This window comes from Porites lutea, chromosome 12 (genome assembly GCF_958299795.1).
Source record: "Porites lutea chromosome 12, jaPorLute2.1, whole genome shotgun sequence".
NCBI lineage: Eukaryota > Metazoa > Cnidaria > Anthozoa > Scleractinia > Poritidae > Porites > Porites lutea.
The window spans coordinates 23,877,920-23,901,254 of NC_133212.1; the positions used below are offsets into that span (position 1 = coordinate 23,877,920).

The window sequence follows — 23,335 nt, forward strand, 5'->3', positions numbered from 1 at the left end:
GGCTGAGAGGCAAAGATTGGTAACCTGGCAGGAGGGCACGCGCGCACCCTTTGAATTCAGGGCAGGAAACTTGGGTCGTCCGAACGTCTGGGACGGGTAACTTTTCCGTTCGGACAAGGAAAAACGTGATCCCAGTTGTCCGAATGGACGACTGAGTTGTAGAGGTCCAACTTAAAAAAAGTCAAGAAACTATACTTACCTGTTTTCTTTGGATATATAATAAAATATTCTTTCCGTAATTAATAACCTAAGTGCTCTAAAAAATAAGTAGCTCTTACAGAAAGTAAAATAAAATATCATTTTGTTTACGTTGTGTGTTTGATTTCGTCGTGCAAGGTGCCGCCATTAAATTCCATGTGAGTCCTGCTGTACAACATAATAGCAGGCTCACGATATCGCACGTGCTTGTCAGTCACGTTTCAGCGAGTTTCAGCGGTTTTCTTCAAGCGTCATGTCTTTGTCTCAGTCGACACTTACTAGCTTTTTAAAGAGGTCAGCACCGGAAACACATGATGCAGATGATGGTACTAGCAATGTTGTTCATTCCAAAAAGAAAAAAAAGCGAAGATAACAAGAAAAAGTATGAAACGAAGCACATAAGAAAGTTTCAACCAGCGTGGCAGAAAGAGTTCGATTGGGTTGTTTATCAAGAAGAAACAAACAAAATGTACTGCTCAAGGAGAGGAAGAGGAAGAAGAAATTCTACCGCCACTTCCCGAACTGCCTGAATAAACACAATGACTAAAACAAATGTATCAAAAGATATGTTTTTTCAATTTGTGGAGTTCTGTTAGTTTTAATTCTACGAGCTAAAATGAAATATGAAGTTTATATATTACCCTTTAGTATTGTTGTGGTTGTCTATTTTTGGACAAGTAGTTTTGTGGTTCGGACAAGCAAAATACACATTGTACTTGTCCCAAGGGACAAGTGAATTGAAAAGAAAGTTTCTTGCCCTGGAATTGGAAAATGGGTATGAAATCTCAGGATCTCTGGAGAAAAAATTATAGTATAAAAAGAAAACAAAGTGACGTAAGAAGGAGTTTGTACACTAGCTACTGTTTGAATAACCATAGTTAAAGAACTGTACATTATCCCTTACACTTTAATGGTATTTTCGCGCAGTTGGTTAGCTTTTGGATATAATGTTATATTTTAGATGTTTCACACAAAAATGTTTATTTCGTCAGTTCGTCTTAAATACTGCAGAATGTTCCTGTCATTTTCGGTATCTGCCATATCTCATTCAACAAGATAAACAGAAATTTCTCGTGTCATTTTTTTTAAAATGAGACGTCAAAACGTTCACGTGTTGTTCACGTGGACATCACGTGGTAGGTAATGCACCACGCGGTTTAGGGAAATAAGCAGACATAAGAGGCGGCTCGGGTCGAGGCTTCTGAGAGTTGGCTCCACTTCCGGTTGGATGGAAGTATTTAGCGTCAAGTATGGGCTCACTGCTGTTTGTAATGCTGCTACTTCCGGTTATGGTAAGAGGACGGCTGAGAGGGGTGACACCCCCTGTTGAGAGGGCTCCTGATGGTATATTAGGGGTTGACTGCCCTACTGGATGGGGTAGCAGGCCTGGGCGGGGTCCTGGCTTGCTGTATGAAACCTGTTAAGTCAAGTGAACATTTGTTTACATTTGTATCACTTAAGAGATCACTTTAAAAGCCAAGGCAACCAATCTTAAATAGTGATGTGGCTAACAAACCAAAAAAGAAATCTTCAACATGAACAAGACTGGTGAAACATTCATACAAGTAAAAAAGGCACACAATTAACAACCCCTACGCGAATTGGCCCAAAAGGGAAGAAGAGTGAATTGGTAACAAAACAGATTGGTAAAAAGTTAAAATCATAGTCTTAAGTGCCGCGGGTGTATTTCGAGGGCCGCAACTTTATTTTTAAAAACCTTCTTCAAGGAGCCATCTTGGTTTTGGAAAATATCGGGAGTTGAGAAGAGTGCCTGTCCATTCGACTGTATCCATTCTACCTCTCTTTATACGATTTGGGACAGGTGATAGTCAATCCGGTATGATACTTAAGGCCTGAGGAACACACTAGCTAACACGTTGCAGCAACACGTCACGGCGACAAGTTGCAGCGACAAATCGCTTCGTGTGTGCTGGAAAATTTTTGCGAAAATCTTTGTCTCCGCAACAGAATTTTGTCGCCGCAACGAGTCACACAAAATGAAATCAGATTGAATTCGTGCAACTTGTTACGGCGACAAAATTCTGCTGTGTAGACAAAGATTTTCACAAAATTCTCCAGTAGACACGAAGCGATTTGTTGCAGCAACCTATCGCCCGACCTGTACACACGGAGTGATTTGTCACCGGGAAGTGTTGTAGCGACATGTCACTCAGTGTATACGGACTCGACTGGGTCATACATTACCTGAGTTGGTTCAGTAAAACGAGGAATGTCTGTTCTGTTTACAGTGGAACTAGATCCAGCAGTAGAGCTTGGAACCTGAAACCAGTAACATCAACCAGTAAGTCACAATAGCTCCAAATTGTGCAGGGCTCGTATAAAGCGCAAGCGAAGCAGAGGTTACCTTATTATATGGAGCCAAAGGAGGTCTCCGAGTAGACACGGTCTTTGTATTCATTTCAAAAGGTCCAAGTCGTTGCTGGGACATCATCTGATCATTCATTTGCTTGTTCAGCCAGTTAATTACTGTAACAAAACAGACTAGTCTGATAATTGTTACCTTAAAATAACAAGAATGTGTTGAGATTAACCTTCAGAGGGGATTTGCGGGGCGGTTGACCGTAAAATAAAGTTCAACAGCGATTTCCGTCTATGGCTTCGAAAGAGAGTCCCCCAAGTGTCAGCGATCCAAAAACGTCCGAAATCGATCCAAAAACTGCCGAAAATTTCCGAAGATGGCGTGTCGCACGGCTTTCGGATTTCCGAAGTTGACACATTTAGTTGAATTTGAACGTCCCTTTCGTAGAGTTTAACTCTTTAGATTAAATTGGAATCGTGATTTTGTAATCAATCTCGAATTGCACCCTCACCTTTTAAATTAACCACTAATTAACTTATCTTGAGGTCCTGCGATTCCCTTTTCTGTCGAACAACCTACTGCGTATGCCCAGCATAGTGTATACACCAAATCAGTACTTCTATAAGTTCTATTATATAGACAGGTCAGTCGTAAGCGTCAATTCGCCACTTCAGAAACCAGAAGGAAACTGGGCCGAGCTAACGTTCGCAAAGACTTCTGGGACATTTACTAGCGACAGGAAAAAAAATTGGCCAATGGCTGCTCGGCGCGTCACCAGTAACTATCCCAGAAACAACTGCGGGACGCATTTCTGCTCCAGTTCTCTTCTCGTTTCTAAATTCGATTGGTCTCTGCTGAAACGTGACGCGTAAAACAGCACCATTCTGAGTAGCTTAGCTTTGTTCTACTTTTACCCTGTGGTACCTGAGTTTCTTTTAATTTTTGTTCTTCTCACCATTTTCATTGGTTTTCAAAAGTTGCTTGCTTTCTTCAAGTTTCCCTGTTGTCGTTTCAAGTGACTCTGTTAGCTTCTTAACCTAAATTTGCAGTTAAAATCAACATTTTTAAAGTCACTAAAATGAAAAACGATTCAGAAGACAGTGCAAAGGAATAAACGGCTGAGTTGGAAGATTAGCTTACTAAGACAACGAAGGCAACGAAAACGGCACCAAGGAATTATAGTTATCGCTGCGCATTCACGTTCAGGAAGAGAAGAAAGTAGTCCGTGTGTTAACCTTTGGGATATTTCACGCAGTAGTTATGCCAAAGACGGCGAAGAAGAAGCGTGTCAAAAGAGTGATGAACACGGAGTTGTTTTGCTTTGTGAATCCATTGATTTTTGGGCGTTGTTGGAGTTACTTTATTCGTCTTTTCGTAAGAACCCTCGTAATAAGTTGTTGCTGCATTTAAACAGTTTCTTATATATAAACTTCTACTTCATTAGCATCTTGTGAAATAATATTAAAGTAAACGTTTAATACCTCCTCCTCTTTACTTTTCACAGTGGTTTGTAAGCTGGTATTTTCCTGCTGACATTTTTCAAGGGCTGTTTCCTAAACAACAAGGATACCATAGTCGTAAGAAGTACACTCGCTATAAACTCCACTTGGGCCTATTTTCAGGCTTGAAGAATTCCCTTCACCAAAACAAGTTACCTTTTCAAGCAGAAGCTTTTCTTGTTTTGTGGTGACAACATTTTTTAGTTTCATCTGCAACAAAATGAAAAGATCAAGTTTTATCTTGTGCAAAACGAGTGACACAGTGAAGATCGCTGCGCTGCCTTCTTTAACAGATTTGCTTATAATTGGGTGGGGTGGCACAAACTCGCTCCAACTTTTCTTGCGTACCACCCTTAACCATTCCAACCAATTCACAACCCGGGCATTTAATAGTAGCCGAATAAGACAAGTTATTCAAAGGAAGGCCACTTGTTTTAGTGATGTTTTTTCTTAACGGTATGATCGTAGCTACTTGAAGCTCATGTTGGAAACTATTTTGCTGCTAATCTGAGGGAGTCTTATATAACTCTTACAAGAAAATATTTTACCTTTGATTTGCTGGTTCGCAGCTCAGACTGAAGCCTGTGGATTATTTCGTTTCCCTGAAGAGTAAGAAAAATAAAAGGGTATCTTAACAACATGAGGGAATTTTGACACGTTTATAACAACCAAAATCAAAGTAAAGTTGTAAAATCTAATTAGGTTATCCCGAAATTCCAACATACATTGCGCACCATTCCTGGAAGCAAAAATATCCAAGTATGAGTTGTCCCTTTTTCGAAAATCGCCCAAAAAACCGAAAACTGAAAACTCCATTAGGACAGCCTGGACATTTTTTAAGGGTAATGTTGAGCGAAGCCTTTACTGGAGCTTAAACAAACCCAATAATTATCGGTTTCAGGCCTAATCTTAAATTTGTTACAAAATCGATCAGCGATGAAGAAAAACTGTTCATCATAATAACAGTGAAGAAATAGTGTGTGGCATACCTTGATGACCTCAGCAGACACAGATTTAACTGTCGCTTCAAGCTTGTTAATCTGTTCGAGCCTTTCTTCCAATATCTTTTCTTGTTTTCTGCGCTGTTCACTAGAATTTTCCATTAGCTCGTTCGTCCGTGTTATAACCTTCACAAGATAACAAGATAAAGGAAAGGGAATAACTTTCAGCTTTAGGAATAAATGTATGTCAAAGAATATTCCTATAGGCATTGAAAAAGATTTCGGCGGGAACCATTGAGTTGAACGCCTAGCGCTGCATCCAAACGAGGTATAGTCGTACTGTACTCCTCTCCCCCACCCCTCCCCTACAACGCCAAAAAGAATATAGCCACCAGCCTCTGTTTCAAAGCGAGATTAAGGGCGAAGCCATTGCACTTTTTGAAAGTGAGGGTTTTTGGAACTTAATTACCACAGGCGAAACTTTGAAAAGTTGTTGTTTTTTTCTTGCTAAGGTGCGCTTGTCGTGTTCTACAAAAAGGCTATTATCAGTACCAGTTCCTTGTCTCTAAGCTCCTGTTCAAGTACAGCCACTCTTGTCTGAAGCTGGCTTACTGTTTTACTGTTTTCATGTCTCTCTGAGTCAAGTGAACCATTTTCACGTCGAAGTTTATGCAGTTCTTGCTTAGCATACTTGCATTCCTGTAACCAAGGAAAAAACGTGAGTAAACTTAGCAAACCAACAAAATAGTTATTGCTAATGTGCTCAACAATCTTACCCTAGATCTTGTAATAAGCATGTAAGCTTATAATAATAATGCATTCATGATTTCTTCGACCCTGAGATAAGGGGCAGGGGGGGGGGGGGGGAGTCTCAAAAAATTTTTTTTCAGCTCCTCGGACCTCAGTGTGGTCTAAAAATGATGGAGGGCCCCTCTCCTGGATTTAGGTTAGGGTTAGGGTTAAGGTTAGGTTAGGTTATTATACATTGAGTTTAGGGTTAGGTTAGGTTATTATATATTTAGTTAGGTTAGGGTTAGGGTTCACTGGTCACTACCCTACAACTCAGATGTTCACTTGGCAGTTACCTCATCAAGAGCAGTCAACTTTGACCTCAGGTCTCTGATACAGGAATCTGCCTGGTATTTCTTTTGAGTAAGGTCCTGTTGTATTAAACATGAAAATAACTTAGACAATTTTTGCAAAATCAATGAGTAAATCCATAGCAGGTAAACTAAAGGCACTGTGCCAGCTAGAAAATGAAAACTAGCCATCGTGGGAGCATATGTAAAAAACACCATCCGTAAGGAAATGCTAAGCAGAGTAGCCAGCCAATACTAATCAAGAACACTGTAGGCGGCGATTTTCGACAGCAGCCAGCTACTTTTGACAACCTGCTAGAGGTATGTCTTATTCATTAACAGGACGCTAGGTGAGTTATTCATGAATTTCTTATGCTCATTTGAAAGAAATGGATACGCAAGTTTGAGGAACTGGTGTTAGTTACCCGGTTGGAATTTTCCTCATCTTTGAGTCTGGCTTCAAGTTTCACGATCTACAAAAAAAATTGATATTTTGAGAGATTCAGGAGAAAAACAAATCCTTTATAAGAATGCATATTTTAATTTAATTTTATTACCTGTGTGTGGCGACTCTGTTCAATCTCTCGCTTTTCTTTCTCAAACTTCTGCTGGTTCTCAGTGACCATCTTGACACAAAAGAAACCAAAGAAAACCAATAAAATAAATGCACAATTTGTAAACAAAGACTGAGATACCATTTTGATAATTAAATCAATACCTGAAGGGCTTTCTCTCTCTCAGTAGTCAGTTCTTGAGCATGTTTGTTTTCCATCTGACAGGATCTTGCAGAGCAATCAGATTGTACTGAGTTCAATTCCTTTGTTTTGATTGCAAGAACCTTTATGAACATAAAATTAAGGTTAAAACTTTGGAATACAAAGCAGATGAACCCCTCTAAAAGAAAGTAACTCCTGTCTCTTTTATGGTGGTTACAAAATTTTATTACACACATCTTTTGAAGCCCCAAAATAACATAACAGGAACCAATACTCTAATGTCAATCACCTGGTCAAAGTTTTCATTTTTTAAAGAATTCTAGTAGCAGGAGAAAGGTGTAATGTTACAGGAGAATATTTTTAAAGAGGCTCCACGTCTGAATAAAAAAATAGTCATAGTCTACCGAACTTTAGTGGGAGAATTCTGCATAGTAAACGAAGAATTCTCTGATCTCCAATACCTAATGAACACCCTGCGTGGTAGTGAGTTAAACAAACCTTCCCCCATAAAACCTAATAAAAGAAATGTAATATAACACGACTAAAAATGTTTACTGCAACACTACATGTATAGAGGGTCCCCAGTAGGTTTTCCGGGATACGGGATTTCCCTCATTTGACGCTCGGGATTCGGGATTGAAAGTATGCGCGGAAGGTGGGATGCCAAAAATAATCCTCAGGATTACGGGATTGCTCGAAATCTTGGGTCGGGATTCAAGATTGAAAAACCTTATTGGGGACCCTCTGTATAGAGAGCAAAATTTATCTTTCTCAAGATATTTCATGATCAATCCAACGGAAAAGAGGAAGTACCTCTTGACAGCTGTTTAGCTTTTGCTGAAGATCAGCCTCTGTGCTGGCAAGACGTCTTTCTAGCATCTGCTTTTCATCCTGTAACAGACGCAGGAGTTACGTACATATATATTATGATGATATAAGTTCTTACTATGCCAATACATGCATCTAGCTTGACCAAACAAGCTGAGTCAATGACTGATTAATCATAAAGCAGGGCTATAAAAAACTTGAATACCAGCTTGTCCTTGTGTAAGCAGCTGTCACATTTTTCTCGCCCAGGGCCACTTCTTACTCATTTTAGTGAATGATTTTGTTACAGGATGATTTGCCTGGACCCTTGCTTATTGGGTAAGTAAGCTTTAAAAGTTACCTGCCCAGCAAGAAAATCCACCTGTCCCCGACGACGGGACAGGACATTTTTCCAGCCCTGATAAGACTAAAAGAAAACATTTTCTTGTGGGAGCAAATTGGGAAATCCTGAACCAGAGGTCTTGAGACCTTTATTACCTGTTGGGGTAGCTAATCAGGACACAAATTTGCTTAACCTTGCTCACTTCATGAAGCCAGCCACATTACAGAGTTCTCACAAGCGTTAAGTGAGGGAGTGAGAGCCTCAAATATTGCCTTCAGGACTCGATTGCCAAACCGAATACTTTTACTTCCTAGCTGTCTACTTTAAAACTTAATAAACTTTAATAAGAACCCTGATATTATAATAAATGTAGTTTTACCTGTAAATGCTTGAGACAGTCTGCAAGATACTTCTTAACTTCAGCATCTGACCCAGGAAGAAACTTTAGTGACAGGTGGGTTAAGTGTTTGAATGGATTGGTTTCTACAACATGAAGAGTAGCAATACCTTGATCCAAACCACTTCCAACAACAAACTGTAACAGAAACCTAGGTTCAAAAACAAACAGCAAGTTTACCATGGGTTTTCAAGTCAAGAACATCAAGGAATTTCAAGCACATCAGTGTACTATCTACCCTACAGGCAGAGGCCCCCTCAAGCTTCCCAGATAAGTGAAAAATGGAAGAGCCTCTGCTCACAGGGTAAAGTGTATACAATCAGAACTTGAAAACCAACATATAAAGATAAAGGCCATTACCATGGTAAGATAGCAATACAGGCATAAGGGTTAGATATACATTGTATGTATGGTACAGTGGAATCTCGATACAACGAACCTCTAAATAACGAAGTCCTCGCTATAATGAATGATTTTCTTTACCCCATTCATAGTAAGATATATGAAAAAGAACCTCGATAAAGCAAACATATTTCGCCAGTACCTAGGTCTTTCATTATATCGAGGTTTCACTGTACACAGGGATCTCAGTCAATTCCAAGCATGTCATGCTCCCCTAGCTTATATCCAAATACTTGCTGCTCATTTGTCAAGTAGTTTATTCTCATGGTGGGGCAGTTGCCACTTTGTCTGAAATGACAGGAGAATGCCAGGAGAGGGTAGCATGCCAGGAATAGACACATTTTTAGCTCACAATGACTGCAAAAAAAAATGATGGCCGTAAAGAGCATAATTAAAGGGTTAGCAGTTAGCCTCCATCTGAAATAAAGATACAATGTATTCACACATCCTAGCAAGACGAGGATGTTTACAAATATGTCAACTTTTTTTTTTTTTTCACATTTCAGGAAACTTTGAACTGGTACTTGTAAATATTTATAAAATAACTAAGATCGTACCGCGCTCTGACTGGCCGAGAGCAGTGTTTGCATGAGGGTATGTAAACATGGTTGTGGCTTCCAGATCTTTTGCTTTTCGGGTGCTAATCACAGGGTTGTGCAAAATGCGCCGGCAACAGGCCCTATCACCGGCTACTTTGAAGCTTTTACCGCCTGTAACGTGGGAAACATATCCCTACTGATATGCGTTCCCCTACCTGGGAAACACATATCCCTAGTGATACGTGTTCCTCCACCTGGGAACCACATATCCCTAGTGCTACGTGTTCCCCCAACAGGGAAACACGTATCCCTAGTGATACGTGTTCCCCCAACTGGGAAACACGTATCCCTAGTGATATGTGTTCCCAGGTAAGGGAATACATATCACTAGGGATATGTGGTTCCTTACCTGGGAAACACATATCCCTAGTGATATGTGTTTCCCCACCTGGAAAACACGTATCCCTAGTGATATGTGCTCCCCCACCTAGGAAACACGTATCCCTAGAGATATGTGTTTCGCTACCTGGGAAACACATATCCCTAGTGATATGTGTTCCCCTACTTGGGAAACACGTATCCCTAGTGATATGTGTTCCCCTACCTGGGAAACACATATCCCTAGTGATATCACTAGGGATATGTGTTTCCTTACCTGGGAAAAACATATCCCTAGTGATATGTGTTTCCCCACCTGGAAAACACGTATCCCTAGTGATATGTGCTCCCCCACCTAGGAAACACGTATCCCTAGAGATATGTGTTCCCCTACCTGGGAAACACATATACCTAGTGATATGTGTTCCCCTACTTGGTAAACACATATCCCTAGTGATATGTGTTCCCCTACCTGAGAAACACATATCCCTAGTGATATGTGTTCCCCCACCTAGGAAACACGTATTCCTAGTGATATGTGTTTCCGTACATGGGAAACACATATCCTTAGAAAATCGTTACGAAGAAGGTGTGTCAATTTTTTTTTTGCTTAAACTGACATTTTAGGTGAGAAACGTCCGTATTTTAGAAAGCATCTTTTTGCAAAACAAGAACTGATTACACGTGCAAGACTTCGTGGACAAGACTTTGCGACTGGTAAGAATTTCTCTTTTAATTAGTGCCATACAAAGAGTTTTCCTTTTTTTCTTGGGAAAGTTATTTTATAAAAGCAAAATAGAAAACTTTATTCCTGTGTTTGCATAGCCTGATATAAACAATCGCGATGTTGGGAGAATTCTCGACAGTTACACAAAACCTCGACTTTGTCTCAGGTTTGCTTAACTGTCTCCAATTCTCCGAACCCCTCTTGTGTTTATATCAGGCCATGAAACACCAAAAACGTTTTCTACTGCTTAATTAACACTGGATCGAAGCTAACCCTTTATCATAACATATAACTTTATTTAAACTCGGATTTAGCATAGTTCGAGAGAGCTTATATCTTCGAGTATAATACTATTTAAGAAATGCAACAAAATTGATAAAGTATGAAAGTATAAAATTGCTACGCATGCACATATTAGTCTGAATGAGTCGTAAATGTTGGTATTCAGCATTTATTTTTAATTCGGAAAAGGAGCATTAACAAAGCCAGAAAAGGGATAAATAGGCTTAATAAAAGTTCAAACAAGAGTATCAAGTAATTTTTTCTGCTTTGTTTATATTTTTATAAGTTTAGACTCATTTTTGTCATGCATGTACTTTTACCAATAAAGAAAATCAAACTTACTTAGGGTGGTCACGTTGTTCCTCATCACGGCATAGCTCCAGCAGATCGACAAATTTTTGCGGGAAGGCACAGAAGTCAACTAAAAGTCCTTGTTGAGTTTTTAGCCTGTTTAAGTTAACAAAAGTGGCTGTGATTGTTAAACTTTTTGGGCTACAAATAGGCTCAAATTCTTTGCCAGAAAACAATACTGTAATTGACTTACGTATGGAAATCGCTTTCCCCTAGAGCTAAATTGTATAGGAAAAACAAATCCTCTTCATCAGTGATTCGGACGAACAGTTCCTGTAAATAAGACATGAAAGCTTTAAGTTGCAAACTTAGTTGCTTCCAAACATGCGCGTCGAGTTGAACGCAATGTTTTTCTATCACAATTCGTGATGAAGTAAAGCGACCAGTAATGAAAATGCACAAAAAGGAGAGCTAAACAACTTATAAGGTATGAGAGTATGTGTTAACTTAAGCTGTGTTTAGTGAACCATACGTTAAAATACGGCACCTTGTTCGATGGTGAAGAGCTTGCACGGAAAGCGACATTAATGCGTACAGCGGATCGTCTGCAAACAAAAATAGGGCTTCAATCTAATAAATGCAAACTCTTGGTAAGATTTAATAAATCTTATAACCAAGAACGGTACCTATCATCGTGGCTTGCCGATTTGAAATGGACTGCCACTACCTTGTTGAAGAATTCCTCCATCTTGGAAAGCTTGAAAATAAAATTCGCGCCTGTTCCCAGGCCTCAAGAGGCGGACTAGTGCCAGAGCCCCCCAGTCCTGCAGGAGCTCTTCGCGATGCCGATATGTATCAAGCTTTACACGAGCACAACTTTGTAGTCAAAGAATCAAATAGTGCTATCAATTCTCGCTGATTTTACGGGTTCTCTGATTGTATTAGGGAGGATCTGTTAGATGTACACGATCTCTGTGTTTAAGACTGTCAGTGACGAAAGTGTACAAGCCATTCACGCGTGTCAAATTGGGCATGGAAAACTACCAATCAAAAATCAAAAGCGGCTCTCTCTGCTCGGAACTAAGCTCTTTTTTAAGCAAATTCTTATCCTGTTCACAGACCCTCTATTTTCTCTTTACAGATGTCGAGCACGCGCATGAAAATATAAACTGAGGGGGGATTTATTGACTTCAAGCGCAAGGGGGTGGGGTTGGGGAAAAAAACGTCTGTGCACAGCCTTTCTGGGGAAACTGCCCACCTACCCCTCCCCTAAGACAACATTTTGCCGTAAGTGAGAAGAAAGTGTTAACGTTGGCTTAGGAGAGGGGTGGGTGGGCAGTTTCCCACCGACATGGCCACATCGTCACTGGTTCGTCGTTGTGGTTTTGCCTTCACAAGTGTTTTAAATAACATAGCCCCATAAATGACACCAAAACTGTAACCTCAGTCTGTCCCCACGCGGACGCCCCAATAAACTGTTATAAATGAAAATTATGTACACCAACGTATCCGTTTAAAATCTACGTGAGTGCATCGTCTTCACGGCAACCGATATTTTTCGTCAAAGAGGATCGAGAAGTGTGGCGTGACAAAACCGGGGGGAACTGTCACGGGGTGAGGTAAGGGGTAGTATGCACCACAATATGCCTCCAAATTTGAGCCTTACAAGTTCTTTTCGTTCTTCTATGGGTTAATTTACCCTAACTGCATCTTAAAATTAACTTTGAACATGTTTAACGGATGTCAGAAGGGGAAAACAAAATTTGAGTCGAAAGATGTCAAAAATGTCTGCATTTTTATTAACCTCTGTCAACCCTCTATATCTTTTCTTTACATGCAAGTACCATTTTTCACGTAGAATTAAATACTGATTCCATTGATTTGCCTTTGTACAATTGGGTTCAATTACGGCTGAAAAAATAGTTTTTTCATCATTCTTCCCATCCGTATAAGTTTATATACACATGTGATAGTGTTATGTACAATCGAGTTGGATACGAACTCGAAGCAAACCTGAAATTCCCATTGTATAGAAAATCTGCTAAGGTGCTTGCCTGGAAAGTAATTTTGCTGCCCAAAAAATTTTTAAACATCACAAACTGAAATTCTCCTTTCCTTTGGCTAGAAATTTCCATAGAATTGGTATCGAGAAATTGCTAAAATACAAGGAGAATTTATCTTTGTTGGCCATAGCCTTCAATAGATGTTAATGATTCTTTGCTTTATACTTACAACGATATAAGTAATAATGTCTGACCCTCTCGATATCCACAAAAATCAGGTACATCAATATTGGAATTTTTTGCTTGATCTTAGTCAGACTATGATCGATATAAGCCCCTCAAAAAGAGCCTTTGAAAAATATAAGCCCTGGGGCTTATTTTCGGAATTTTACGGTAGTCAAGGAACTAATTATACTATTCTGAAACAGTCCTCCGAGCGATCAATTATTTTTTTAGTCCGTGACGCTCCCAGAAGCAAGATCGTTTTCCTGTTCTTCATCTCTGTACTCAGTTTGACACCGCTGACAGTTGTTACCGTGGACAAATCTTTGTAACTTTGTACAAGGAGGGTGTCCCCAGTCCTGAAAGAAAAGTTGTGATTAAACCGAGCCAACAACGTAACGGTCTTTTACCTCACGAAAAATATAACTACGCGCGTGAGCGTTCTTCTTGACAGTGAGACATAACAATGGGAACGCACAAAGTTTAAAGGAGTCTCGTGTTTGTGAGCAACAAACCAATCAGCTGATTTCCCGCGTAACAGACGCAATGCGTGTAGTTAAAGCCGCGGGAAATTTCCGTACTCAAGATAAATGTGAGGCTACGACTACAGTGCAGCTAATGTTTTGACATGACTTCTGATTGGTTAAGAAAATGGCAAGAGATTTTTTTAGCCAATCACAATGTATAAAAGCAAACCAAAGAATGACTCATACCTTGATTCTCTCATAGGTATCACTAATGATACCAATGAACAAGCTAAGCACCACGTAGATGAAAAGTGAGATGAAGGTGTAAAGGTAGATTTTGCTAAACACCCACACAGCATAACTCTTCTGGTCCATCTCAGCAAACGTCATGAACATATCATCACCATTAATTAGCGAAAACATGCATTCTGAGACAGTCCACAGATTTCGGAACTAAAAGAGTGAAAAACAAAAGAATCAGCAACACTGAGAATTTGCCATTCTTACAGCGCTGGTATATGGCGTATTCCACTTTCAACCTCAAGCGCAGGTAGGAATAATAATAATAATATTTATTGAATTGTATTGCGTAAATATCAATCCAGGGAAAGAAATTTTCATCTGCGCATAACATTGACTCAACAAAATCCTAAAATCCTAGTACATATTCCAAAAACAAAATTTACAGATCGTTCCTAAAAATTAGTAAAAATAACAATTTAAAAATAAAAATTAATCTTTAAAATCCTATATACAAATCCTTCTTAATAAAGAGAATAAAAACAATAAATTAGCTGGGAAACGCCTTCTGAAATAAATGAGTTTTAAGAGCCTTCTTGAAAGCATTAACTGAAGATATATTTCTAATAAAAAGGGGAAGATCGTTCCATAATTTAGGGCAGCCATATAAAAAGATCGATCACCAAGCGTGGAAAGAGACTTGCATGGTGGAATGTTAAGAAGTTTGCCGTTACTTGATCTAAGATAGTACCTACCCCCTGTGTCTTTCGGTGATACAAGTTCGGAAATGTAAGTCGGACCAAGTTTAGTTAGGAATACCGCAATATATAGATTCTCTAAACTAATCTCCATACATTTCTTAAAAGAATTAGTTGAGAGAATTTTGATTAATGATCAAAGCATTTTCCTATAGGTGATCAGTTTTTCAATTCTCATAACCTTTTCTCCTTATTATGTATGAATACTGTTATTCTAGTGCGTTTCATCATCAGTGCGTTTGCCAATCATCCTGATTGCCAAATTGACAATAGCTCTTTTAACAGACCAATCATGGCGTGTTACAGTGTAAAGCAAATCCTTATACACAGGTGGGGGCCAGAACAAGGATTTCTGAACTGTTTCACAGATGGACTTAACCAGAGTTTATTTTCGGCTATGGCGCAGGCCATGTTTTAACATGTTTAAAGAATAAACTACAAGCGAATCACCCTAAGCCATTTCAAGGGGTTAATTCCAAAGATAAATACAGTATCACCATACCTTAACATGATAAGGTCCTAAAACAATCCATCCACAAAACAGATATCCAAAATACAGCAATGAACCACAGACACAGAAACGAAGCACGCTGGGAGCCGACGCTTTCAACGTTACTAGCAAAATCTAAATGTTAAACACAAACAATAAGAACAAACCAGACGTTTTAATGCGACCTTGGAAATTTTGGGAAGGGTTAGGGGGTAAGCCTTACTTCATTTTGAACCAAAATATATGAGTTCCCCACCCTAATCATCTGTTATCAAGAGATGGATGATACATACATACCTTTTTCTAGACGCTGGTAAAAGAACACTCAAAATCTCACCCTATTTTAGACCAAGTGGGGGTCAAAATTATATCTACTGAGCAATAATTTCCTGTAGTGCAGTTTAAAATAATATTATTCTTAACAAAGTGGTTCTGACTTTTTAAGTTTGTGGATAAAATCCTACACTTTGTGCATTCAAATCAAAGCTACTGCGCAATAATGCAGTTTTTTTTTGGTACAAACTTACGTTGTACTTCTTGAAATGTCCCAGATATCTCAACAGCCCTGACCAAGTTAACAACACTGCAGTACCAAGGAACATGCTACAAACTGCATATTCATCTTCAACCTGTTAAAAAATATCACAAGAGACAGAGTTATCCTTAAAGCTTGTTTAAAGTATTTTCAAATAGCAAGCAAAACACACATTAAACTCAACCAGAAGTTTACTCCATATGCAAAAATTATATCTTACGAGATTCATGTCAATTGTCATCTTTATTATAGATCCAATGACTGCACAGCCGTCGCTGATGACAATCAACACAAACCATAGGTTGAGCAGATCCAAAGTATCCCAGTAGGACAGGTGATCTTGAAGCTCATGATTGAAGAATCTACGCGTTGCCTGCGAAAGTAACAACCATAAAAGCTTCAGTCACTATTCAAACAAAAGCTGCGAAATAATAATAGATTAAGAACTGCACAGATACCTTGTACTTTGTAACTGTTCTTAAAGAGCTTAACAATTCTGACCAATATTACATTGTTATTATAGAAGTGCAAGGCTGACACAGTGGTGAAGGCACTCTCCTTCCAACATTGTGGCCTAGGATGTCATACATGTATATTGGTTGGGTTTATTATTGGTCAAGTTCTTTCTCTAATGCTCTATTTGTTATTTAAAGTTTTGGTTTTCTCAGGTAGTTGTGCTTCCTACTCTACTGAAAAACCAGAACATCGTACTGATATGCACAAACATGTGAAATAGAGGATATTACATGGCTGCTTGGGGATACGAATTTTATCTTCAAGTGCTGAAAGTATCTCTCACGAGTGAGCGAAGCGAACAAGTGAGAGATACTTTCAGCACGAGAAGATAAAATTCGTATCCCCAAGCAGCCATGTAAGGTTCTGTTTATTTTATAGATACTGATGGAATTCCTACATAAAACACAACTTTTTTTGTTCATTTTCCAAACAGCAAGATAGTGCAATTAAAGTGGTCACCTATTGCAAAATGCCTGTCACAAAAATGTTATAAAACTCGGATATAAAGTTATAAAGAAGAAATAAAGACAACAATACTTATATTTTCTGTTCCAAAAAGTCAAAATTCTAATGAAGCAGCGAATAATCATGTTAGTAACCATGGCGACACCAATATCCTCACAGGTGAAAGATAAAAATAGTATCTTCACTGCGCACGATGAAGATATGATTTTTTAGTAAAGGAAAAATCCTGGTATTTCATCAGTATCTATATAATAAAAGAAGTTCTTAGAAGCTCCTAGATGTTTCACTGGTAATTAAGTCACATTTGTAATGTGTCCTTAAAAAAAAGCAAGGCACAGTTACTGTCAGATTTTACTTTACCTTAACAAGCTTGAGTTGTCTAAAGAGAGAGCGTGAACAAAGGGCCATTGAGAGTACACATAACAAAATAGTTAGAATATCAGCAAATATAAGGAAAGTTCTGGATGTTTGATAATCTAAGAAAAGAAAAATATATAATAGTCATAATTAATGAATAATTATTTCCAAAGAAGCAGTTACCAGACTGATGACCCTGTACAGTGAAAGTGTCTCAATACAACAGGCAAGTAAACAAAAAGGAATAGGCTGCATAAAAACTTGGGGTTTAACCCAGCTTTCACTTCAACATCAGTCAGCTATCAAGACATTGTAATCTGTTCTAAATTTTAAGTATGAGGATGAAGTCCTCGTCCTCGTCCTGTGGTTGCGACTATACCTTACATGAAAGCTTCTGTGCTATAATAGTCATCATTATACTGAAAGAGTTCAGGCGTACTGAACTTCCTCTCAACCAACATTCAATAAGTTGAATCAGCTGTTTTTCTTAAAACATTCTTCTGTTGAAGACTTGCTACAATGTGTAGGTGTAAATGACATGTACTACTCCGAAATCCCAATAAAGCCAACCCCATATTTTCTTTTCTCCCTAGTTTCAGTTAAACACGTTGAACAAAAAACTGATATTATGCACCCTCATTATAACAAAACATTTTTACAGTCCCTTAGCAATTCTGCATATTAGCAATGTTCCCTGGTGCTATGAACACACATAGCTTTTACTGACATGCAGATGTTGGCTGGCAAAAAAGATACATGTAACTGAGCAAAAAGAAAGTTAAACAGTAGCAGTAGTAACACCAGTGCCTCTGACATTCCAGTCTAGCAAATCAAGAAGACCATCAGTACGATGTCAAAAGCATTGCTGACTGAGGTAAGGCAAATGATAAGCAAACCCCATCAAGAAAGTGTGCTAGCTTTCATTACATTATGTACTTTACTTTCCTTTTGTTAAAATCATAATATATAATATAATTTACAATTCATTCCTTTGCCATTTTCGGGGTTTTCACTAAGAATTCTAGTAGCAGGAGAAAGATGTAACATTACAGGAGAATATTTTGAAAGAGCCTTCACCTCCGAATAAAAATAGTCAATTGCATTTTCAGTGTTAATACATTAAAAATTCAGCAAGTCTTAAAAGATACCCTCTGTGCTGACTGTAGAATTAGCTTTGCATTCCACTGTGCTTCCTTCTGAGTTCAAAATGACTGGTACTCTTCCATCATGATTACTATTATCAAACTGTATCTGTACAGTGAAAATGAACAATCAAATCAGCTTAAGTTGACTAAGCTGAAGTCACAAAGTTTCCAGTGAATCTTGTTCTTTTTGGTTAATGAAGTTCATTAGTCTCCTCATCTTTCTGCACAGAGTAATTTGTATGAAGATTATAATGAGATATAAGGTGTTGATCAGCAGCATTATTTTGGCAGTAAAAAAAGGCAACATGCTTCTATTAACCCTTTAAGCCCTAATATCCACAAACAAATTCTCCAAACTGTTCTCTATACATTTCCTTACAGAATTAGTTGGGAGAAATTGATAAAAGATCAGAGATTCTTCTCTTTGTGATCATTTGATTAATTCTCATAGATGTTGCACTTGACAATCTATGGATATTGTTAGGAGAAAATTGATGTTGGTCACTATTGGGACTTAAAGGGTTGATGAATGTCTGTAAATGGTGAGCTTGTGCAATAGGACGGCAGAGAAAACAAGACAGGAGACGGTAATCATGGTAACAGGACTGAGTAACAGAGTAAACTACAATTCAGTCTGTAATGATAAACAGTGATTAACACAAAAATAGGACAACCACTTAACAGGAGTCCAATTTATTTAATCACAAGAATGAAAAACTTTGGTATTTTTTTACTTACTGTGACATTGAACAAGTAGCAGGCTGGATTCCTTGGAGACTTTCGCAAATGAACAGAGCTCACATTAGCCATCAATGTGACACTGATAATACTGTAAAAATATTAATTTAATGGTAATTATAGGACTGAGTGGAATACAATTCGGTCTGAAATCATACAAGTGATTTAACACAATTGGATGACCGCATAGTAAGAGTCTGATTTGTTTAATCACGAGTCTGATAAGATTACAGACCGAACTGGAGGAAACAAAGTTCTGATATCAATTAATCATAACTATAGCAAAATTTGCGATATTTTAGGCTTTTTTAAACTTAAGACACAAGAAATTGCGAGAGCTTTCTCGCTAGTAATGAAAAAAAAGCCATTTAAGTGCATGTGGGACGGCCATAGAGTCCAATTACAGGCATGACACATACTGTCTTATTAGTACTAAAATCAGGATAGTTGGGAGCCAATTAGATTTGAGAATTTGGTTTTAGTTATGATTAGATATATAATCATTCCTTTGACTCACAGGACTGTTTTAAACTCAAGCAAATCAACTGAGGTCATCAAAAAAACATTGATGAGTTACATGATTATAAGTTTCAATGAAGATATCAATGAAACTACATACAAGTACTGTACCTTTCAAATGATTCTGGCAACATGTTTGTTTCAACAAAATGAGTAATGTTGTTAACTGATTCCTTAGAGAGATTCAAATCTTTACAAACTACACCCATGAGTAAAGGACAAATTACGTAACACTTCACAAACTGTGAAACACAACAATACATAAATATAATTATAAAGCACAAAGTTTCTTGGGTTCTATTGACTTAAAGAGTTTGCCTGAGAAATTGGACCAAAGCTACAAAACCAAGAAAAATCTGTTCTTCCCAAAAAGAAACTCATATACACTTTGTACAAATATAGTAATGCTCATCATCGCTAACAGCCTGAAGTGAAAATTAAAAAACTCAAGTATCCTTTAGGGCAAGCTTCTCATGAAGCACAGGCCTACCAGCCCTTTGTATCACTTTCATGTACTTTACCTTAATAATGAAGGACTGTTATTTGTCAGGTAAATACAACAAGCAGGTGGGAAATCAAACAGCTAAGGATTTCTTCTGTTTTTTTTTTTCTTTCATTTTCCAAGGAAAGCAGCCAAAGTCATGTTTGTAGTGGCCAGGAGAAATGCCCAGCTATCAGCCTTAAATGACCGCCCTCTAATTGCTGCTTGCTCATCAGACAACTACTCATGATTATTATTTTGATTAAAACATGCTAGCCACAAAAGGTCGCTACAATAGCCTTAGGTAATTGGACAGCACTTTTGTGGTGCCCTCTCTAAGCCTATATTATTTTTTTAAGGATACAGTAATCTGTTTGTCGGCTAAGTTCATATGTCTCCTCTTCTGCGTTCACATGACTGATGTTATACTTATATACACACATTAACATAGGACCAGGTCTCTCCTCCATGGACATTGGAAAAAAACCAAAAGTTCCAATGGCAATTTTTCGGATATCATAGTACTGAAAAATGAATGGGACAAAAGTAGTTGGTTGAGATCAGAACAAAGGAGAGGATAACATGGAGGTTGTGCAGTTGGAAAAATTGAAGTGAGCCTGTGGAATCCTGTGGAAAACCTAAGATTTCCTAGTCGCCCAAGAGCAAAGGAAGGTGTCAGGGGCCACCAGGCCTTGCTAGAATACAGACCTAGGTTAAGCAACATGTTTGCGGGAAAAGCCAGTGGCAAACAGAAGAGATGACCATTTTATAATGATCTTCACAGTTTGGTGTTATATTGAGACACTTTTAAATCTCTCTATTTTAGACTTCACCTGGCTACCAAACCTAAGGCCTACAGGAAAAAGCTCATTTTGCCCCCTTCTTAACATCAATGCACCATTAAGGCTACAAGGAAAGAAAGAAATCAAAACAAGGGTTTTTAAGTCACAGCTGCGAATTGCACACAGGCCCCTCTCACACAGAAGGACAAAAACTAATTAACTGTGCCAATAACAGGGTAACATGACTGTACTATTTCTCACATTAATTTTTGTCACCCTTAGATTTTTCAACTGTACATGTTGATGTACAGAACTTGGCTTTCATATTTAGCAGCCTCTGGCACATCTGTAACAGCCCCTTTGACCCCTCATTTCGAACTTACCTGTCTCACTGAGTGATGCACTTGATTGTAGAACTGATCTTTTGTGTAGATGGCATAATTTGAGTCATTGGAATCAACAAGAAACAAGTAGTCAAAGGCTTGTTCACTATCATCTAAGAAGCTTACAACAGAGAAAAACTCTGATGCAAACAAGAAAACCTACCAAAATAAAAAAAATAATGTGTGTTACTTATTATTAAATATATACCCAAATCTCTTGTAATCATTTAATAAATAAAATCAATACAAAACCAAAAAATCTTTAAATTTCTGGTAGATGCAAGGGATTACTGACTGGTTGCTTATAGAAATTGACAAGATGATTTTTGAGAAAGATGACATGAACCTAGTTTAGTGACCTAAGCTCCCACAAGTCTTCTGAAGCTCAGTGGTAGAACATCTGGAGAAGTAACCTGGCCCCGGTAGTTAAAAAGAGGTGGATAATACTATCCACTGGATAAATCTCTATCGTGTGGATAACCCAGTGAGTTTCCCAAATATTTATCCATTGGATAGTGATTTATCCAGTGGATGGCGCTATCTAACGTTTGAACAACCGGGCCCCGAAGATAATAGGTTTGACTCCTGCTGGGATAACTTGGATTTTTCCTCTGTACCACCTGTGACACTAACGAGTGAAAAAACATCTTTCTTGCGTATTCAACGGGTCCAAGTTGTTCAAATGCTACATAGTACTATTCTTGGTTTGCAAACACATTATAAGGCGGCCATGTTGGGGTTCAATACAATAGCATTTTTTCTTGAAGAATCTCCACGAAAATAGAGTTTGGTTCCCAGTGCAGAGAAATGCTTTTGTTCTTGACCACCAACATGGCTGCCGTGACAACACGTGCAAACCAGCAATCCACTGGATAAATCTCTACCCCACGGAAATGAATTAGGGAAACCAATTACGTTATCTACTGGATAGAGATTTATCTAGTGTATAGCTAGCGTTATCCACCGTTTTATACCTGCACAGTGACCATTATCAACTTGAGAAATTGAAGCAAAAGCTTCCAAGGTTTTCTCCCTCGATGTTTGTACTTTTGCAAAGGTGTCATGAAATGTAATTTTAACCGTTTCCGCATGACTTCCTGGCGATTTCTGAGACTCCCTGAGAACTCCGTAGAGTCATAAATCGACTGGTAATGTACAGAGGTGTTAAAGCTCGAGGCGCTTCCTCGCTGGTCCAAGAGCGGCTCTGTGTAGTCGTCGAAGCTCGCTAAACTGCTCTCGTTGTAAGAGCGAGCCAAATGTCTTGCATTTCTAGAAGAAACTGCTGGTAGAACGACTCGACTGGCCATTTAGACACCACGATCAAAGGCAGCAATCACAAAGTTATTTCGTTTTCCTTTAGTCTTGTGACCAGTGACTTGCTGCTGCCCGTATCTGGTTTCTCTTCCAAGCAGATCGTTATTTCACTTCATTGTTTCATCACAGGTTACACTATTTGATGATAATGCAGGTCAGCTCGTAATTTCCAGGCAGTAGTTTATTTTTCGTCTCTATAATAACCTACTTTCCTGCTCTCCCACAGTTGTCATCATTTCACGCAGCGAAAGAAATTTTTGTAATGGCCGTAGGAAGATATCCCAGAGCTCATTGCGCGCCTAAGTATGCTGCTTCTAGGGGAGGACTAGGGGAGTATTGGAGGAGGAGTGGGAAAGGACGGGAGGAAGGCAGTTTCACGCCAAAGTTTACGCTTACATTACGTCGACCTTTGTGGCCCCAAATTAGCTCGTATTCGAAGCAAATTATAGGCAAAATTGTTCTTGCGTTTTGGTTATTTTGCTTTAACAGATAAAAACCTCTCAAAAATTGCAAAAACAAAACTCAAACATTGCACTTACCACAGGTAGCCCAAGCTCGAAATATGAGCATTGGCGAGCATCGGCATTGTTGCGCAACATTCAAAATATAAGGATTTGTATTGGAAAAAAAACCTATCGTTTCTGTAACCTACGAAAATGAAAGGATTTCAATAAAAATAAGCTTACCTTACCTAAAATGTGTGTTACGTCTCTCCTGTGAGGTCCACGGGTCGATTTATGGCCGTTTAAGGGTTTTTGTGTAAACGGTTTTCTCTCTATATTATGTAAGGTAAACCTTTACATAAAAACCCATAAAACGGCCACAACAAATCCTTATACTTTGAATGTTACGCAACAATGCCGATGCTCGCCTATGCACATTTTCGAGCTTGGGCTATCTGTGCTTATACTAAACGAACACAAAGTGGATCTGATTTATCTGTTTTTCTAAAATTGTTGAGACTTGGAGTTGAACTAGGTAAAGACAAAAACCCTTGAAGT

The 23,335-nt window shown here is 38.5% G+C and overlaps 2 protein-coding genes across 2 annotated transcripts; both read right to left on the reverse strand.

The window, feature by feature from the left end:
- Window positions 1–1,040: 1,040 nt before the first annotated feature.
- LOC140921287 (spindle assembly abnormal protein 6 homolog) lies at window positions 1,041–11,670 on the reverse strand. Its single transcript, XM_073371276.1, has 19 exons — window positions 11,606–11,670; window positions 11,467–11,524; window positions 11,173–11,252; window positions 10,971–11,075; window positions 8,283–8,451; window positions 7,567–7,644; window positions 6,756–6,875; window positions 6,595–6,663; window positions 6,463–6,510; window positions 6,044–6,118; window positions 5,511–5,657; window positions 5,007–5,144; window positions 4,566–4,619; window positions 4,174–4,227; window positions 4,000–4,071; window positions 3,474–3,555; window positions 2,564–2,685; window positions 2,404–2,478; window positions 1,041–1,615 (listed from the first exon to the last, which is right to left on the reverse strand). The coding sequence occupies exons 1-19, from the start codon at window positions 11,665–11,667 to the stop codon at window positions 1,328–1,330; spliced, it is 1,896 nt and encodes a 631-aa protein (XP_073227377.1). The 5' UTR covers window positions 11,668–11,670; the 3' UTR covers window positions 1,041–1,327.
- A 1,027-nt stretch (window positions 11,671–12,697) lies between these two features.
- Window positions 12,698–22,588, reverse strand: LOC140921182 (mucolipin-3-like). Its single transcript, XM_073371154.1, has 12 exons — window positions 21,995–22,588; window positions 21,021–21,179; window positions 20,220–20,379; window positions 19,486–19,573; window positions 18,856–18,946; window positions 18,121–18,223; window positions 16,976–17,091; window positions 15,855–16,007; window positions 15,627–15,728; window positions 15,112–15,234; window positions 13,858–14,064; window positions 12,698–13,503 (listed from the first exon to the last, which is right to left on the reverse strand). The coding sequence occupies exons 1-12, from the start codon at window positions 22,325–22,327 to the stop codon at window positions 13,375–13,377; spliced, it is 1,764 nt and encodes a 587-aa protein (XP_073227255.1). The 5' UTR covers window positions 22,328–22,588; the 3' UTR covers window positions 12,698–13,374.
- Window positions 22,589–23,335: the final 747 nt, after the last annotated feature.